Below are 20882 nucleotides of genomic sequence, written 5' to 3'. Positions count from 1 at the left end.
TTTTGAGTATTTTTTTGATTTGACATTATGCTCGTCTTTCAACAAGAGTGACAGAAGACTACTTCTGAATATCATGGTGTCGCTTTTTACCTTTAAAAACTTTCAAGTGCAACTGTAAATACGAAATACGGTTGTAACAGATATATTAGTTTACACTGGGATTAAAACCCGCTTGAACTAAGGCTTAATAAATAAATGCAAAATGAAATCAGTTTACCTTCTGTGATTATGTTGGGTTTTTTTTCAATTATTTAACATTGTATAGACAATTTAATAGGCATGACTTGCCTGTGCAGTTTTCTCCATCAAGAATTTTCAGATCTGGCAATGACCAATTTGGATCCACGATAGTAACACCATCTGAGGACACGAACGCTGATCCCGTCAATGTTTCAGCAAAAACTGTACTGTAGTATCGCTATAATTACATCGTAATGAATTGACACTTATGTTTAATTTTGAAAATGCCTTGTGAATTAAACTACACATTAAGTTTTTTTAGTTGACTTTTTTTATTCTTCCCTTAGTTTATTTATTTTGTATTTACATTGTGTCATAGGTCAAATTTATTTGTTCAGTGTATGTTCAATGGTGTTAATATGTCCTTTGATTGAGTTAAGCTATTTCAGTTGATATTTTATAGTGTGTCTTTCTATGTTGTGATGTTACACTATTGTTTCAGAATAAGGGTGAAGGTTTGGTACCATTAAAACGTTTAAACCCGCTGCATTTGTTTGCACCTGTCCTAAGTCAGGAATCTGATGTTCAGTAGTTGTCGTTTGTTGATGTGGTTCATAAGTGTTCCTCGTTTCTCGTTTTTTATATAGATTAGACCGTTGGTTTTCCCGATTGAATGGTTTTACACTAGTAATTTTTTGGGGCACTTTATAGCTTACTGTTTGGTTTGAGCCAAGGCTCCGTGTTGAAGACCGTACTGTGACCTATAATGGTTTACTTTTATAAATTTTGACTTGGATGGAGAGTTGTCTCATTGGCACTCATACCACATCTTCTTATATCTATCAGCTGGTTTTTGTTTTATTTATTGCATAGTTTAATTTATCAATTCGAAATATTTGTTTGGCAAACCATGTCTTCATCAATTTTTACATTTTGATTCCCAAAATACAATTGTATATTATGCGACTGTCATACGAGTGGGATGTTTAGCTAGCTATAAAATCATGTTTAATCCATTTTCTACATAAGATAATGCCTGTACCAAGTCAGAATATTACAGTTGTTGTCCATTCGTATTTGAGCTTTTGGCTTTGCCATTTGATTAGGGACTTTCCATTTTGAATTTTCCTCGGAGTTCCGTATTTTTTTTATTTTACTTTTGTCTTAGTGCAGTCGATGTTCTTGTTAATTTGATTAGAATAACAATTCATTATAATTGCTTTCTTAAAAAGAAAATTTGAAAGTTTACACATACTTGAAATGTATATAGTGAAAGTCCAGAGACTAAGTAAAAATTAATATTGCCATTAATTTTCCTCTTTCCAGCAACATCACATATGCCTGCAGCGGTTCCTACACAGACATAATATGATAAATTCGAATGTGGATGATAAAATTTTGTCCAACGAACAGCTAGATGGTCTGTTGTGGCAGTGAAGTCAATATCCTCTATGTCCTGAAAAAGTTAAAAAATGAAAAATGAGTTAAGTTAAATATTATTATTAACATGAAACGTTGATAATTTGGTATTAAATGGCCTTCAACAGCAAGATGTAGCCCTAGATTTAGCGTTGATAAATAGGGATTATTGTTGAAAAGTTTTTAAGTAAATGATAAAAGTACTCTTTGGTATACATATTCTGTCGATAGATGTGTACTTAAGAAAGTAAAATATATTTTATATATGAATATTTGAATATTTTATTCATTCAATATTTTACCCTTTTAGATTTTTATTTTGTTAAAGATGCAGATTCCAGAAAAATAGCCGTACTTTTTACTTGATATAACACAAAATAGTTTTACTACCAAGCTAAGAATGTATACCTTAATTGGAGTAAATGTTGACGAATTCCCTGGAACATCAATAACAATACCTTTTCTAGGCAACACTATATCATGACTGTAGGGCACAGATGTCTGCATGACAGACAAACCGGCAAGATTTGTTGCCTTGATTGTCATGTAGTACGTATGATGTCCATTTAATTTCCAGTCTAGCTCAGAAACATTAGTTGCAGTACAAATATATTTCGATGAAAGGATGCAGGGACCCTCTTCAGTCACCAAAGAATACTGCTGTATATCTGTAGAGTACGGTTCGTGCCCTGCAATAATTAGTTCTTTTTTACATTTTCATTTTTGTTTTAAAATCATGAAAGAGAAAATAACAGCTGCAGTAATGACTGATAAGAACTCAAATATATCGATAGTAGGTTTATTCTGTCCACCTCCTTATAAAGGCAAGTGTCATCATTATGAAAATCTTAAATCGCAAGACATAAGTTAAAACATGTTGTAAATAACCAGACTCCAATATTTGATAAATTGAAAAATACCGACCAATTATATATTGATCTGTTTAATGGTGGCGGGGTGGTTAAAAAAGAGGGACGATAGATACCAGAGGGACAGTCAAACTCATAGATCGAAAACAAACTGACAACGCCATGGCCAAAAATAAAAAGACAAACAGACAAATAATAGTACAGATAACACAACATAGAAAACTAAAGACTAAGCAACACGAACCCCACCAAAAACTGGGGGTGATCTCAGGTGCTCCGGAAGGGTAAGCAGATCCTGCTCCACATGTGGCACCCGTCGTGTTGCTTATGTTATTACAAATCCGGTAAATAGTCTAATTCGGTAAGTCATATTCGTGAAAAGGGAAGGGTATTGTAGTTACGACATAAGGAACATATCCGATATCATCTGTTATCCGATATCATCTATTTTAAACGTATGATGGCTTTAACTGCTACCACATTGTCGTTTGCTATACATCCAATCAGTAGCTATCACTTCGGTTTTGGTTTTTATTGCATGATAGACATGGTATTTTTTTGTCTACAAACTGTGTAGTAATGCTATAATTCCATCTGTAGGAGGATATGGTGGTACTTGTTCATGATGTTATAAAACCTTTTTGTCTAAGTAAGTTTTAAAAAAGTCCGTATTAAATATGAAATATTCTTTATTTACATTTACCTATAGCAAATTCATATTCCAGCGAAAACGGACTATCGCTATCAATAAAACTCACAGCGGACCAATTTGACACAAGGTAATTTCCAGAAAAATACAAATCAATACATGTTCCCACAAACTGAGGAGGTGTTGTGTTAAGTATGAATGGACCAACACTCTGCAAAATAAAATGTAATTGATTGACTTATTTTCCTTAAAGTCGAGCTGCAAATATAATCTGCATACGCAGGACATGCGGCTCCTATAAAATAAAAAAAAACTTCATTTATTTAATCTTTATCTAATAGACATTTCTTATTATTCTGCATGGATTTTCATTGATGTTTTTGCAGTACCAAATGACAAGATGAATATTTATTTACTTTGACTCTGTTTATTTTGAAAGAACAGAATATATACAGATAACATATCCTATCAATGTATTTCAAAGAATATTAAAATTTGTTGTTGTTTTGATTTTTTGAGACGAACATATTTAGAAAATAATGGGGTAAATGATGCTTTAATTGACTCACCTGAAAACCGTTTACATTAGATTTGCTTATAGACTTTATAATGATAAAGAACAACATCCCTTCTGGAACTCCAAAGTGATTTATTGAGATGTGTGTATGATGCTTAGACGACTGGAATGCCATTAATTCAGGCGCAGTGCTCCCCGAAACTTTTGAAAATCCAACTTCATAATCATCAATAAGTGACGCATCTTCAACTGGTGCCCAGGTTATGTTCAACTAAAACATATACATGTCACTAATTCAAGCGGAAATTATATGATAAGTAAAAGAAATTCCTGTAAAGGTTAACTTCATTTACAACACTTAATGAGTTTACTTTAAACAATTAATGTATAAAATACAATAGTGATCACTGTTCACAAATCCTTTATTTAACACTAATGCTAATATATAACATTTAAAGTTTCATTAGACTGTTAACGAGCCAAAATGTATATCAATGATGCATTTTGTCTGCATCTTTCTTGGCCTGCATGAAATTATTCTTTATTTAAATAGTTATACATTTTGTGAAGGAAATTGTAATGGAAAAGTATAAAGGAAAAATAAATACCATATGTATTTTAGGAATAACTCTAGTAACTAAGGTAGAATACGAGTTGGTCTGCATGCAAACGTTGTCAGCATTAATTGGTGATTGGGAGATAGGGAATACTTCAATATTTTCGGTCAGCGGATCTGAAAATCTTTAATGACAATAAAAAAAATATGTATATTAATAAATAGTGTAGAGATAGGGTTTGTTGTTTTCATTTTGTTAACCCTTGAATTTATATTTTACTTTACTTGGATATAAGGAGATGTGGTTATGAGTGCCAATGAGTCAACTCTCCATCCAAGTCTCAATGCGTAAAAGTAAACCATTATAGGTCAAAGTACGGCCTTCACCGAACCAGCAAGCTATAAAGAGCCCCAAAAATGTACTTTATCGGGAAAGGGTAAACTAGTACAGCCTTATACTTTATTTTACTTTATGCACTATCAACTACACACACTTTTTATTGGCGTCTTTGTCAGATTTATTTGTCTGTTTATTTGATTTTGTAGACAGTTGGGTTGTATTTCTGCAATGAATCTTACAATGAATTTCACATTGTTGTCCCATAAACAAATAATATGTATGTAAACAACTCTCGTACAAGAGGACAGTTAAGCTAGCTATAAAATTATGTTTAACCAAGCGACTAAAATTATATACATTTAGACCTCAGTTAACACCAGTCAGGTTCTGTAAATTTATAGTTTATGAAATGAAAGAAACAAAATTAACACTTAGGTTTGCCTTAGCATGACATGGCATATTTTTTAATTTTTGGTTTGTTTGTTATAATCTTCAGTTTTGTAAAAAAAGGGCGACAAATATCAAAGGGGCATGCATTCAAACTCATGTCGGAAATAAACAGACAACGCCATGGCTTAAAAAGAAAACGACCAACAGACAAAATGAAACTGATTTGGCCTTCCGAGTGTTTTGATTTGAGTACCAATTTTAGTCTTATGTAGACATAACGTTTGACGTACAAAATTTTAGCCTGGTATTTCTTTTTAAACTTTTGGCAACTGCAATGTCTATACATGTGTCTACTCAGTGCTCAAATTTGCCATTTTTACAAATTTTGAAAAAAATGACGGTTTATCCAGAATAGGTATAAGAAAGATATAGTTAACCAAAACTAAAATCATGTAGAAAGAAATACGCTGTAGTTTCCTTCGAATACAAACTAATTGTATGTCATGTATGGCATGTCAGTTAACTGCTAGTAGTCTGTTGTTATTTATGTATTATTGTCATTTTGTTTATTTTCTTTGGTTACATCTTCTGACATCAGACTCGGACTTCTCTTGAACTGAATTTTAATGTGCGTATTGTTATGCGTTTACTTTTCTACATTGGCTAGAGGTATAGGGGGAGGGTTGAGATCTCATAAACATGTTTAACCCCGCCGCATTTTTGCGCCTGTCCCAAGTCAGGAGCCTCTAGCCTTTGTTAGTCTTGTATTATTTTTAATTTTAGTTTCTTGTGTACAATTTGGAGTTTAGTATGGCGTTCATTATCACTGAACTAGTATATATATTTTTTTAGGGGCCAGCTGAAGGACGCCTCCGGGTGCGGGAATTTCTCGCTGCATTGAAGACCTGTTAGTGCCCTTCTGCTGTTGTCTGTTCTGTGGTCGGGTTGTTGTCTCTTTGACACATTCCCCATTTCCATTCTCAATTTTAATTAATTTTGGTAAATCATGTCTTTCGATGCAAAATTTTGCATAAACCTGAATATTAGCAACATTGTCATCAAAAGCAACAGGCTTATATTTTTAAGTAGCTGATTATTTACGTTAGATTATCATTTAGACTTTTGAATATTTGAATACTAAGTAAAATGGTTTTTAAAACTCAAAAATGTGAAGTTTAACGAATTCAGGGAAAATTGGCTCTATTTTGGTTTCAATGCTTTCGAATCTGAAAAAAAACCAACACTTCATGAAATTGTGGTGTCCGAAGTTTCTTTTGGGGGGTTTCATTCATTAGGAGACAAACATGTAAAACAACAAAATCTTATGAAAAGGTATTTAATTAAAAGGAGTCTAAATGAAATACCAAACCAATTTATGGTCAACTTTGCAAGAGGTAGTAAGACCCTTGACTTTTTTATATTTTTTATAATTTTCAGTTTTTAAACGTCGAATTTGATTTCAGAAGTATATAAAAAATCAGGCTAATACTTCTAAGATAATGATACCCTGTACATCTTCAAACCTAACAGTTATTTTTTTGAAATTCAACAAAATTAACTGTCCAAAATAGGTAAATTGGATATTTTTCCCACGAAAACACTATCCATATCGATGGAAAACAATAAAACAACGATGAAAATAATCACAGGTCACCGAACGTCATTCGACGATGAACAAAACTAATACCGTATAAGCCGAAAATGTTAATAATTCAAAAGAGAAAAACAACGGCCTAATACATACTTCAACAGTTAACGAAACACAAATATAGCAGACAGCAACTATCAAAACTGGATTAAATATTCCTAAGGAAATGCATGAATAAAATGTCAAGGTTTAACATGCTTCTGAGTGCTAAATCCCCCTAGTTTGTGAAACAACATAGCATGAAACAAACTAGGATGAACTCAACTGAAATTGGCTTTGTTTATCAGTTTTTCAAGAACAACAAACAAAGATAAATGGCATTTACTGGAAGCTACCTGAACTAATAAACAAATAATGTCATTCCAGATTAAGATAATTTAGTTTGAACTTGTTATAGCAGTTTTAGAAATGCGTTAACTTGTAATTCACGCATGCTCATTTATTGAGATATTTCTCGTTTTTTATATAGATTAGACCGTTTATTTTCCCGTTTGAATGGTTTTACACTAGTAATTTTTGGGGCCCTTTATAGCTTACTGTTCGGTGTGAGCCAAGGCTCCGTGTTGAAGACCGTACTTTGACCTATAATGGTTTACTTTTATAAATTTTGACTTGGATGGAGAGTTGTCTCATTGGCACTCATATCACATCTTCTTATATCTATATATATTCATTTTTACTTATCTATTTATGTATTTTTATTGATTCGTTCATCATTCTGTTTAATAATTTAAGATTAATTTAAATTCATTATATCAACACATACTTGCATTTGCTTGTACTGTTTCCCAAATGATGCCGCTTAAGGTTTTTATCTATATACCACTCTTGGCCATTACTTTCTCTAACAATACGTGGTTTTGTCCTTGCATTCATTATAATCACATTTTTAACTGAAGGAATTGTGGTTGTAATGGTTACACCATCTGAGCAAACTGGTTTAGACATATGAAAGGCTTTATTGTATGCAACCACTGTGACGTAGTAAGTTCCAGGGCTTGGTGCGTCATACGTTGCGAATGTATTAACTCTATCGTTCGTCTATAATACAAATTCGAAGCAAACATAATATAAAAACATGTTTTAATCTGGTTATACATGTACATCTGTACCAGCATATCAGTAGTTATGTCAACTCCATAAACATTAGCACCGTCGACAGGTGCACAGACCTTTTAATTCTAATATGAATGACAGCAATATGTCCTTTTAGTATACCTCAGTTGTATCTAGGGTTAACGTCGTGTGGGACATAGCCTTAGCATTCACAATATTAAACGCGAAAGAGTATGGTTGTGTTTCTGCTGTACGATAGTTGATTGAGCCCCGACATATATTGTCTTGTCTCTTTCGGTATAACCAAACACTAACTGACTAGATATTCGTGGAAAAGTAAGTTTATTGTCGCCTTGGATACAACTTGCCCTCGGCTACAACACAGGGTAATAGGTGCACCTCGGGGACAATAAATTACTATTCCACTTATACCCAGTCAATAAGTATAAATTGTTTATCCACAGTAAAAAATCATATCAGTAATTGTTACTGTTTCTGCATATTTTTTATGAATTATAAATTTCGTGTTGATCTCAAATTTAAAGTTTTATCTGTTATTCTTAACATGGCTAAGCAGACGATTTGCTTTGTCGTCTGTCATAGGCGCTGTTCATCATCAAAGTACTAAGGAGATTTTGTATTGTCTATTGGCTGTTTTGGAACATTTTGTCATGTTGGGTTCCATATCATAGAAATAACATATGACATAACAATTGACTGGGAAAAAAATGAAATTCCATGCGCTGCTTAACAGCTTGTATCCAAATTTTAATCTTTTTTAAAAACAAAGATTTTTTTTCAAAGTTTCCTTTAAATTAATTTTAATTGTTTTGCTGTTCTCTGAAAATACGAACCAAAGATTTGTGTTGAAAATGTTCTTCAGTAAGACAGACATCTGAAAATTCATACTGATAGAATGCAACACCACTTTCGTGGTCAAAGAATCCTTCCCAATGAGCATCAAGCCGCAGGTCTTGTTGGAAATCGACTTCTGGACTACCATACACCCCATCGTTTACAAATCCAGCCTCTGGAGGGGTTATATCAAGAGTTATCTGAAATAACTCATATATGTTATGAAATAGATAAGTTCAAGATTTATAATTTACTAATTTTCATTTCGCCTCTGTCAACATACAAACTAGAAAACTGACATGTCATTATAGGCCCTGCTTATACATTCTTGTGTGAGACACAAAGACTGGTACATAAAAAGCAATTCATGTTCATGGATAATCAATTGATGTTTTCTCGATAAATATAAGTTATGTAAATTACAAACCTCTACATGTATGTATTATGGCCAATCGATATTGTTTTTTATAAGGAATCATTTTGAATAGCAAATGTGACCTTTGTATCAAATTTCATTGAAATCCTAGCATTACACTTGTTTCTCAAATTTTACCATTTTTTTTTTAAACATAATATTTCATAATATCATTTTTTAAATCTTACCATCAAATGATTATTTTCTCAAGTTTTCTATTTTTTTTTTTTTATTTTTTTTTTTTTTTTTTGGCACCTTCAGTCACTTTGACATAACATATTACTCCTATAGATCTAGTTTAAGTGAAATGAAAATATAAGACATTTCTGCAATTTGGTGTAAATGTCTCAAGTTAAAACAACGTTGCAAGGGCATGATGCCTTGAAATTCTTGTATTATTAAGCTTACGGGATTTCAGAAAGAGAACGTCCGAACTGTAAAACAAATGTGATTTTTGAAAGTCCAACTTCTATTTTCGAATAAAACTATATAATCTGCGATGTAGGACCAACTTCAGCCGTGAAGCATGACAATCCATTTTTTTTAATTGACCCTTTTTGTCAACGTACAATTAGTACTGGTGAGTTTGATGACAAAATTTAACATACGTTACGGATTGACAGGGTCATCAATAGACCATTTATTCGTAAATTGAAGATTAGTAAAAAAAACATCTTGAAATATCACACGGTACCTACTTTTATAGTCCTAACTGAAACTAATGTTGCCATATTTGTCACATTTACATCAATGAAATAATCCGAATCGTGTTCTCCCATAGATCTATTATGGACTATCCCATTGCCTTCGCCTACTACTATATGTGGCTTGAGAAAGAAGTGTTTGTGGTAACAACCTGTGAACTTGGTACAGTAACAAGCCGGTCCTCTACTGGTATTGTACTTCTCCTCACATTCTGCAAAAGTCTGTAAAAAGTGCATATTTCAATGTAAATAAGCATGTGAAAAAGAAATATGTGTACCTATTTATACATTAAATTATGTAGTGCTTGTTTTTCTCTTTTTTTATAATCTGATAATTGTCTTATGAGTATTGCATCTGGGAGTCGTAATGTTCATGCATGTCTTTAATTAAACAATTACATATACACGTATTCAGACGAATATCTAAACTGATTTTAAATATTCACTAAAAGACATGTAATGTTAGAAAATTCCATTAAACTACATAGTCGTACAATCAGTGCTATGTGTACATTTTTTGTAATATCTATAATTTTATTTAAAGGCAAATATACAGGTTTTGAATACATCAACGAAAGGTTTTGGACTGCCCTCTTTTAAAAACACAGTCAAAAATTGAAATTTGTACATTTACTAAATTAAAGATCAATTCAAAAGTGTGTTGTTATTTAATATTGAGTATCCGTATATCAAATAATTGTATTAGCACCTGTGTTTTGCCTTGGCCTGGTAAGTCAATTTCTCCGTGAATGATATTAGTTCCACTGTAGTTACTATATAACCTCCATTTTAAATGACTTATTCCACTATGGTAGTCATATGCATCCCATTCAATTCTGAAAGACAGGTAGAATAAAAGATTGATAAATGTACTAAATGCAGTATGACGAATGTTCATGCAGACAGTTTAAAAATAAAAACGGATATGACAGAAATATACGATATATAATTTAGTTATGACAAATTATAAATATGCATATTTTTTCCGAATTATTTTAATAGATGTGCATGTCTAACTGATAAAAAAAAATAATAATCTTCCCACTTCTTACACTTCCAAAATTATTCGGTATGCAAGAGCTTGCAGCTCCTACTCAGACTTTGTAAAACGTCACCAGTGTCTGAGCAGAAAGTTGATGAAGCAGGGGTATGTCAAAGAACGTCTCGTCCTTTTTCTGAAAAAGTTCATCCGGAGGTACCAAGACCTTGTTGATAAATATTCCGTATCAACTTATAACAAATAATACATGTAGGTCTTGAAGTATAGATTCTGCGTCGTTCTGACGCTGTTTAACATCTTAATAACGTGTTAAAGTGTTCTTTTATTTGTTTTTATTAATATGACTTTTACTGTTTGGTCTGTTTTTGGTGATATACATTTGACGTGGCTCTGTACTTATGCATCCCGTCATTGTGTTGTTTGTATTATTTTTCATTTTTATTTGTGTTCTTTGTCAGAGTGACATTTAATGTTTCTTTTGATACATATGAAGTGTCTCTGTACTTTAAACATCCCGCCATTGTGTTATTGTTCTATTATGATTTTTGCATACTTTGAACGACAAAATTATTTTATATCTCTACCTGTGTGACGTTGACATTCTGACGTCAAACACGCGATTCTACGCCAGAGTTAATGTTAAAATTACGATTCGGTCCCAGTGTTTAAAATCTCTCGATCTTTATTGGGTTGATTTGGCATACATGAATAAAATACAAAAATAAGTAAGCAATGAACGAGGTTGTTAAATGTGATATATGCTATGTTTTGCTTCTTTGTTAAATATTTGTTTGTTTTTGTTGTGATTAAGATTGTGACATGGTGTTGACTGTTGTAGAGTGGGTGGCGCATATTCGCCTTGGACACATTTTCGCCGTTTTGCTATTTCTTCTGTAAAATTTGTGTGCCTTTACCCAATACTTGCCTAAATAGATGGTAAAGGCTGTTTGTAATGTTACAACTATTGATATTCCTCTTTATCCCATTTCCAAGGTTATTCGCACATATTGAGAAATACGCAGGTGTTTTTAAATGATTTTGGCAATTATGTAAGATTAATATGGCAATCATGCGCAGTCTTAAAGTAAGTATTTGTGAGAAAAATCCTATAGGAATGATCTCTCAAGCTTATTCATGTAACTGCAAACATTCATTTTTATAATATACCAGGATAATGAGGATGGTCATATCATACTTTGCGGCGAAAATGTGTCCCCCATGGTACATGAACAACTTGATTTTCTCTTGAGTTTGCGTTCGTTTTTAGAACAATTAACCAATGTTTTGAAGATAATTTCTTTATCAAATATTTTTTTTCATATAGTTAAAATTCTGAAACCTCATAAAAAGTTCCAAATATTCGAATGTAGGTCGAATGTAAGTGGAAATGAACGAATTATGCGGCGAATATGGGTCTCTCACTCTACCCCTATTTTGACATTTTTACCTATTATGTCTGTTTGTTGTATTCACGCATCGTTGTCAATATAATGGAATTTGATGCGACTGTCATACAAGTGAGAGATTTAGCGCTATAAAACCAGGTTCAATCCACCATTTTCTACATAAGAAAAGACCTGTACTAAGTCAGGAATATGACAGTTGGTGTCCATTCGTTTGATGTGTTTGTGTGTGTGCTTTTGATTTCGCCATTTGATTAGGGACTTTCCGTTTTGAATTTTCCTCGGAGTTCAGTATTTTTGTGATTTAATTTTTTTCGTACTTGTTTAAGCCCTTTTAACTTTTCTGATTCAAGCGTCACTAATGAGTCTTTTGTAACCGAAAAGAGCGTCTAGCGTGTACATTTGAATTTAATCCCAGTATCTATATTGAGTTTTCATAAAACCAATCTGTCGATGCCACTACTGGGTATCACTAGCCAAGTGGTCAACATCTTCTGTGTTCACATGGATTATCATTGATATGGTCATAATATAAATCAACTGTTCAAAAACACGTGTCTGTAGTACAATTTTTAAATATTTGTCCATGGTATCTGTGATGAGTAATCACATGCAAAAAGAACAACAAAATATATTTATATATTTATTTACAGTATTCGCTCAAACGCTAAATGTTAACGCAGAAAATCTTGTACCAAATCAGGAACATGTCAAATGTTGTTCACTTGTTCCCGTGATTGATAGCGTATGATTTTGTCAGTTTTTATGGACTTCCCCCTTTTAGGTCACCTGGCCCTAAGGGCCAAGTCAGCTTTTCTCATCACTTGGCGTGCGACGTTCGTCGTCGTCTGTCGTCGTCTGTCGTCGTCAATCGTTAGTTTTTACAAAAATCTTCTCCTCTAAAACTACTGAACCAAATTTAACCAAACTCGGCCACAATTATCTTTTGCTTATATAGTTTTTAAAAAATGTGTCCGCCTGCCAATTAAAATGACCGACATGACAAAAATAGGGTTAAAATGGAGCAAATCTGACAATTAGTAAAAATGTTCATCAGGTTAATATCGTGTGCCCTGAAATTTTCAGGTGAATCAGACAACCCGTTGTTGAGTTGCTGCCCTGAATTGGCAATTAAGGAAATATTGCAGTTTTTGGTTATTATCTAAAATATTATTATAGATAGAGATAAACTGTAATCAGCATAGAACATAGGGGTTAACTATAGAATTCTACTGGAGATTGTAAAAAAAAAGAATTTCAAACGGTCACAACTTGAAAACTAATTTTAATAATGATAAGGGGTCTTTAGTAACCAGTGTAAGACTAAAATTGGATGACATACTTTTAACTACTGTGCTAAATTAAGCCAAACTTTGCCTTTATCATTATAAGGGTGTTTAATACTATTTATTATGATTTTAACCTTATTTTACATGATTTTCAAACGCACAGTTAATAACGGTGAGCGACAGAGTTTCTTGAGATCCTCTAGTTAAATTTGCCTTGGAAAGAAGTATGTGTGTTATCCATTTTAAAACAAATAATTGCTACATCATTCATTAATATAAATACTCATAAAGAATATCGAATTATCTATAACATCAAATCTTTAGCTTTTTTTTATTTCTTACGTCATTTCGTTGAGTTCTTTCATGCTGTGAACGGCAGTATTAATGCGATCTCCCTTCGTTAGCCATAAATTCGAAATAACTGGTGGCGTTGAATCTTTGTAAGTGATTATCGTCTCATCTCTGTAGTTTTCCAGAATATCAAATGCTCTTATTGTTGAAATGAGTTGGTCCCCGTCATCCCAAATTACATTTCGAACATCAAGTTCTGCATACACATTTGATACTTGCACAAAAGTTGAAATTGACTTGAGCTCGGTTCCATAAACATCATGGACAATTTCAAACCTTACAATACCTATTTCAAAGATAAATGTATTACACTGTTTTTTAAATGATGATTACTTTTTAACTATTTTTACTCTTTATGTCTAATTCAATGGAATCGAAATTTAGTATTGTTTTAAACGAAAACCTTCTTTATTGATTAGTTTAAAACGAACAAGAATGTGTCCATAGTACACGAATGATCCAATCGCACTATCATTTTCTATGTTCAGTGGACCGTGAAATTGGGATCACAACTCTAATTTGGCATTAAAATTAGAAAGATCATATCATAGGGAACATGTGTACTTAGTTTCAAGTTGATTGAACTTCAACTTCATCAAAAACTACCTTGACCAAAAACTTTAACCTGAAGCGGGACAGACGGACGAACGAAGGAACGGACGGAGGAACGAACGGACGGTCGAACGAACGGACGCACAGATCAGAAAACATAATGCCCATAAATGGGGCATAAAAATGATAATCGGCACAAATGCATAGTTTTTAATCGATTTCATAAAGCTCTATTGTGTATGTCTACTACAGGAGTATCTACAGTTGTGTTTATAATTTTTTTTTTAATTTCTTAATCCGTCTTCTAATTATTAACCAACATTTTATTCACCTACTTTTATTTTTTTTTCAAACGTTTCAAGTTCCGTTTTTCAGCTGTAAAAACTAATTTGTCGATTTTGATCATCTACTGTTTCATAATATTCTCTATTTTAGCTTCAATAGTTATCAAAGGAACCAGGCTTATAATTTAATACGCCAGACTAGCGTTTCGTCTACACAAGACTCATCAGTGACGCTCAGATCAAAATAGTTAGAAAGCCAAACAAGTACAAAGTTGAAGAGCATTAATGACCCAAAATCCCAAAAAAGTTATGCCAAATACGGCTAAGAATATCTATGCCTAGGATAAGAAAATCCTTAGTATTTCGAATAATTCATACTTTTGCAAAAAAAAAATGCACTTATTTTGCGTTATTACCTTTTACATTCTCAACACTTTTCGCGGTGCGTTTACCACTTCTGTCATCGTATGTCGACACAATATTTGAATATGGTTGAACTGCCGCAAGCCAATTGTGTTTTACATGATCGGTTTTTATAAATTTGTCCTTCCATGCTACTTCAATGAGAGGACTGGAATCAGTTATCCATCTTCTTTCAAGGTAATGTTGTGTATATTTCACTTCTATTTGTCCTTTGCCAAGATCGATTATATCGTTGTTGTCATAGAGAAAAAAAGCTCTTGCAGTCCTATGATTTCCAGCCATGTCAAAGCAAATTAAATGGACGGCATAAATTCCTGTCTTTGTCACTTCTAATGAAATCTGTGAAAACATAAAAAATAAATAATTGCATCTGAAAGGATTGGTTGATATAATATATATGCGTGATACTGATTTACCAGAGCAAAATTAGATACCGACAACAATTTCATATATATCCCTAATAGCATAGTATTATCCATGTCATATATTTGTTTAAATCTGGATTCTTTCGAGTCGAGAACGTAAAATTTATGTAGTACTTGTTAGACATATATATCCGAAAGTGTTTCATTGGATTTTTATTTTGTACATGAATTCGGAGGTATTGCAAAAATGTTTGTAATATTAACAGCAAAGGACCTAACATGAAATATAAGTATGTTTGTCTTTGGGATTCTTTAAACAAAAATATACGTTTAGTCTCTTTCGCCAACATAAATATATTTAAACAGAATGGCGATAATCATTTTTGAAATACTAGGATGCAGAATACTTTGAAAATGATCGATGGTCATGATGCTGTGGCATGTCTTCCTTCAATCAACATTCATTTTTTTCCCAAAATTTTCTCTTTTGAAATTGTTTATGAAGATCCTTAACTTAAATCACATTGATACGGATGTACTGAAAAGCAAATTGAATGAAATATATATATGTTATTTTCTAACGTCATACCGCTGGATTTGTAATGCCTTTTATATGCTGGATTGGTGCTATATTTTCTTTTATTTCAATTTCTTCAGAGTCATGTTTAGCAGTTTCCAATTCAAATACTTCAATTTCGTAGTAATCTACTCCAGAAAGAACATCTGACCAAGCGTACCAATAAATATCAATAAAACGCTGCAATAGTCAATGAAATAGATTGATTTTGGTTGACATTTGCATTTTAGTTATGTTTACTAATGACAATAATTTTCTAAATTGTGACACATATACTCCATAAGAACTTAAATGATACTATCACCTGGTAAATGGTTATAGAAATAGGAAATAGGAAAATTACTGTTTGTAAGATTATATACGTCCAGAGTCATTTTATTTGTACTTCCTTCATCAAACCCATATATCTGAGAGCCAAGAAAGTATTAATTCCAAATCACATGAGCAGCTATATTACCAAAAGGGATCGAAAAATAATAGCCAAACTAATATAAGGTATGTACATATAATTTTGCCTGAGGGAGTTGGAACCTTTGTTTCCGAATAAGTTTGAAATTTATAAATGGACAATATAAGAAAGATATGTTAAAATGTATTTATAAGTGTACTTCTTGGTCCGTTCATCGTTATTACATAACAACGATGAATTGAAAAAGATGGTTACAGTCGGTAACGTGATTGAACGATCAAATACCGCAGATGGCAATATACCTCTTTATCATATACTTAGCATTAATATGATAGCTTTTGCATATGTGTAATGAACGGAAGTACACAAGCCATAATTTCATACCCGGGCTGATAACCCATATCAGAGGCCTCTCGTGCAAAAAAAAAAACCACAACAGTGCTCTCGTGCAAATTACTTCCGGTATTTCCGGTATCGTCTATTTACTTTTCCATTGTGGCGTCAGATATTTTTTATTATGACGTCAAAATTTTATGTGAACTTTTGTGATGTCCAGCAATGGCGGACACATAGCGATAAGGTGTATTGGATCCAGTGGTAAATCTGTTTGTGCAGAACCAGCTTTTATTGAAAATCAGATGTAAACATGGCTAAATCCAATGATATAGATTTTCAAAATGATGATAGTTTAGTACTTGCTGATATGGATCTACAGGAAGTAAAACATGCCTTTGACAATTATGAATCATCTCATAGTACAACATGTAGTAATAATGATCATTAAACTGTAAATACCTCTATGCTTCCAGCTTACAAATTTTCAATGTTTCAAAATGCCTCTACAGGAAATGGTATCATAAATATATATGGAGGTAGTGATGCTATTGTTTGACAATTATAATTTTGGCCATGGCGTTGTCAGTTTGTTTTCGATCTATGAGTTTGACTGTCCCTCTTTTATAGTGTATTTGTTGGATTCATAATTTAATTTCTTTATCAAGTTTTTAACTGTTTTAGTTATTTCATTTGTTTATTTGCCTTACATAAAACAATTGTCGGAAGTATATGATAAAGAGATTAATACATGGCCTTTTCCATATCGGCCCGGGTATCATCCCTGGACCCATATGAGCAACTTGATTACGTCTCGGGCTGATATGCGGGTCTCGGGATGATACCCGGGCCGATATGGAAAAGGCCATGTATTAATCTCTATTTATCACTTCATCGATTGAGTCATACACTAATCTTGTAATAGTTTAATATTAAAAAGAAATCATTGGTAGCAGCTGATCCAAGAAGAAACGTATTTGTCAAAGCTGTTAGTTTATAGAGCCAAATAATTTTGACAGATTTGTTTTTATAAACTTTCAGATTGAATTCAATATTATTATACGTAAAGTTAGAAAATGGAAACAAACCGGTATAAATTTCATGCAACTGAAGCGCTGATAAAAAAAAATATTGTATTAGCAATATATATACTATTGTTACTTTTTCTGTACTTTTGGCAAGAATTGGGGGTATTCTTTTCGACCCATTTGGCCCAGCAAAAACAACATTTTGTTTTTAATATACTTATTAAGAGTCGGATATTAAGGATCAAATTATACTAACAGATTTTGATGTATCAGGTACATAGAGAGGTAGAAACGCACAAAACCATTTGATGCAATGATAGTATGGTAGCTCTGTATCCCAGTGAAATGCATACGATTCAACTGTTTTTATTCCCTTCAGATTAACCGAGTGCGTAGGCCACTTCTTAGATTTTTTGTAACTGTGTCTGTCATCTCTGTTCTCATATACATAGTATCCTCCATTTTCAAGTTCAACTGATATGGTTAACCTATAAATTGAATGTCTCAAGAATTTAAATATAAAGTTTATTTTTGATATGTGATTATGTAAGGTTGTTCTTTTCAATTTAATGTATATGCTGTATAAAAGTGTCTCGATTTATAGTATGACGCCCTTCTGAAATCCATTTTCAATCTATTTTATATAATGAACTTGATCTTTGACATGTTAACCCCAGAATGAATAGGCATCTTCCCTTTCCCTTTATCTTTCAATTATTACACTCCAATTACTTCAGGGACATTCTATGCTGCTATCTGGAAGCATTCTTTTTCAAAAATCACCTGTTTTAAGTATAATGATCTTAACTGTTGACCTATTGACCCCAAAAATATAAGGCGTCTTCCATTTTCATCAATGGGTTAATGTCAGGATAACTATTACTAAAACTAAAAAAAAAATGTATTGTCAGTTTCCATATTTTCTTGACCTTGGGTCCGTCCGCAATTTTTTCCCATAGTCTTTATATTCAAAGAAACAGTGACCATGACCATTGACCAATTGGTACATCAATATATTTTATGTCTGTATAAGTTTCATTTTAATTAGGCAAAAGACACTAAAGTTCACATCAAAAAACCTTTTTTTAAAAGTAACCATGACCTGTTCTAAAAACTATATAGATTTTGTTTCCTTCCTTATAACTTCTGTGTTGAAAAGTTTCATTCCAATCAAGCAAGGAATATTTAAATAATCTGCAGAAATTATTTGTGTTAGACACATGGACAGACAGAGCAATTATTGAGTATGATGTCGAGTGCATCAGCAGCAGTATTTATGAACATAAGCAATGTTTCGACTGAATATTCATTAGTTGTTTAGCTTCAAATCATGACACATTCAAACCATAACTGAATTGGGCAACATTATAGACTCCTATATATATTTTTGTTATGTACTTACTCATCATTGTGTCTAAACTGGTCTGCAAATTTCAATTCTTTTTCACAAGAAAACTTTGTTTTGACTGGAAAAGGCGAACTTCTTTTTGTGTTTTCTTTGCAATTTTCATTGAAAAGGGATACAGTTGTGATTTTGTCTGAAATTAATGTGTATTGTAAATTGAACGATCAAGTAAACAATTTTACCAAGAATATTCGTTGACATTACAAGACAAATTTGAAAATGGTATATCATATAATAATGTTAACTGTATGTCATCTCCATATGAATTTTGGAAACAAAAATGTATCCCTTTCAAACTTAACTTTCAAATAAGATAATATTTCATAGTTTCTGTTATCAATGGCAAAAACACAAAAAAAATCCTCATTTAAGGAATTTAAATTTAAGGAGTAATTCCATTGTTTTGGTCACATTCGCGTTTTTGTAAATCCTAAACTGGTAATTTTTGCTTATCCAGTTTATACGTATCTGTTGAAAAAGTTCTTGAGCTAATTGTCAAAAAAACATGTGAATTTGTCAAAATTCGTCATTTAATGACGATTACTCCTTAAGGAGTCCTACAATGGTCGGTCATATTGGCATTTCTGTAGGTCTTGTATTGTGTATCAGTTTTCCCTTCTATTTATCATAATATTTCTGATTTAGTTTAAACATATCTATTTATAGTGGATTGGGAAACAAGTTATTGCAACTTATATAAATCCCTTTCCACTTTGCAGGTGCGAGTGCTGCCTTGTACATGTAGCGGCATTAGCCTGCTCTTTTTCGAAAATCTACAAGGGTGTCTTTTACGTGCAAGAGATATGGCTCTCTCTTAACACGGTTCAGCCATTTATCGTCCACTTCCGACGGACTATCATCGTTTCTTAAGACCATACTCGCAAATGGTGTCAAGGTAGAGTCGAAAATTCAGTCCCTGAAATTTTCACATCGGAACGGGGATCGAATCAGGAACTTTTGTGTTAGTAGTCCGAGGCGCTAACCACTACACCACGGCTCTCGCATATTAGGCATTAAAAGGAAAAATTGTCAAAAATCATAATTTAATGGCAATAACATCTTTATGAGTCATCTAATCAGGATCATTCACTCCAAGTATGATTGAAATTTATTAAGTGTTAGAAATTTAAGAAAACAAGATCGTTAAGTATACAACGGACAATCAGTAAATAGTGGTTTAATGCTTTAACTCCTTAAGGGGTCATCAAATTATTTCGGTTGAATTGGCGTTTTTGTTGATTTTGTATTAATAATTATTTTTGCTTTTTACAGTTTCTTAATAGTTTTTGATTTATTAGGTAACATCACAATTATTAGCCGAAAATTGTCATTTAAGGATAATACCTCAGTAGTGAGTCATCTGGTAATTTTGGTACTAAAAGGAAGTAGGTAGAACCTGACATACCTATCATGTGTGTTTTCCGTCAGATTTTTTACAATAGTTTGCATGATACAAGTCAAATTTATAAGTTTGCAAGTAAATAAACTGCATACTATTGTAGAATATTTTGATCTCTACTTCTTCCCGCTTAAGAGCTATACCATTATTAATTGGTTTTTTAAAACTTGATATTCTTGATTTAAGACATTCTACTTCAGACAACAAAAATGTACCTCTTATTAAAATAGCTTTCATCTTGCCTGCTATGATACCATACTCAAATTTGGTAACAAAATGTGTCACAATTTTGTCTTCACCATTTATGGTTTCGGTGTATTCATCAAACTTTGGTATATTTCCTATTGCATTGTAAATTGCTCCAAGAGAAAATTCCATTGTTTTCAAATGTATATTATTGGTCCATTTCTTTGAAACGTTTCTGGGACTATTCACATTTTCTGGAGATGACACCGTAGTATTTTCT

General features: G+C 32.4%; 1 protein-coding gene across 1 annotated transcript; it reads right to left on the bottom strand.

Moving 5' to 3' along the window:
• Positions 1–247: 247 nt before the first annotated feature.
• Positions 248–19143, bottom strand: LOC127720895 (uncharacterized). Its single transcript, XM_052227636.1, has 15 exons — positions 19015–19143; positions 17869–18100; positions 15855–16022; positions 14894–15239; positions 13633–13927; positions 10308–10434; positions 9593–9820; positions 8479–8679; positions 7335–7609; positions 4243–4375; positions 3687–3905; positions 3172–3328; positions 2008–2288; positions 1436–1636; positions 248–418 (listed from the first exon to the last, which is right to left on the bottom strand). The coding sequence occupies exons 4-15, from the start codon at positions 15180–15182 to the stop codon at positions 248–250; spliced, it is 2577 nt and encodes an 858-aa protein (XP_052083596.1). The 5' UTR covers positions 15183–15239; positions 15855–16022; positions 17869–18100; positions 19015–19143.
• Positions 19144–20882: the final 1739 nt, after the last annotated feature.

This window comes from Mytilus californianus, unplaced genomic scaffold (genome assembly GCF_021869535.1).
Source record: "Mytilus californianus isolate M0D057914Y unplaced genomic scaffold, xbMytCali1.0.p SCAF_11, whole genome shotgun sequence".
Lineage (NCBI taxonomy): Eukaryota > Metazoa > Mollusca > Bivalvia > Mytilida > Mytilidae > Mytilus > Mytilus californianus.
The sequence above is the reverse complement of the archived record's forward strand: the minus strand, read 5'-3'. Positions and strand labels throughout refer to the sequence as shown.

Excerpts from the sequence above, each read along its gene's own strand:
- LOC127720895 (XM_052227636.1), bottom strand. The coding sequence starts at position 15,182 with ATGGCTGGAAATCATAGGACTGCAAGAGCTTTTTTTCTCTATGACAAC. Across the intron at positions 8,680-9,592 it reads TTTCAGTTAGGACTATAAAA|ATAACTCTTGATATAACCCC; the intron begins GTAGGTACCGTG and ends GAGTTATTTCAG. Across the intron at positions 7,610-8,478 it reads ATTTTCAACACAAATCTTTG|ACGAACGATAGAGTTAATAC; the intron begins GTTCGTATTTTC and ends TTTGTATTATAG.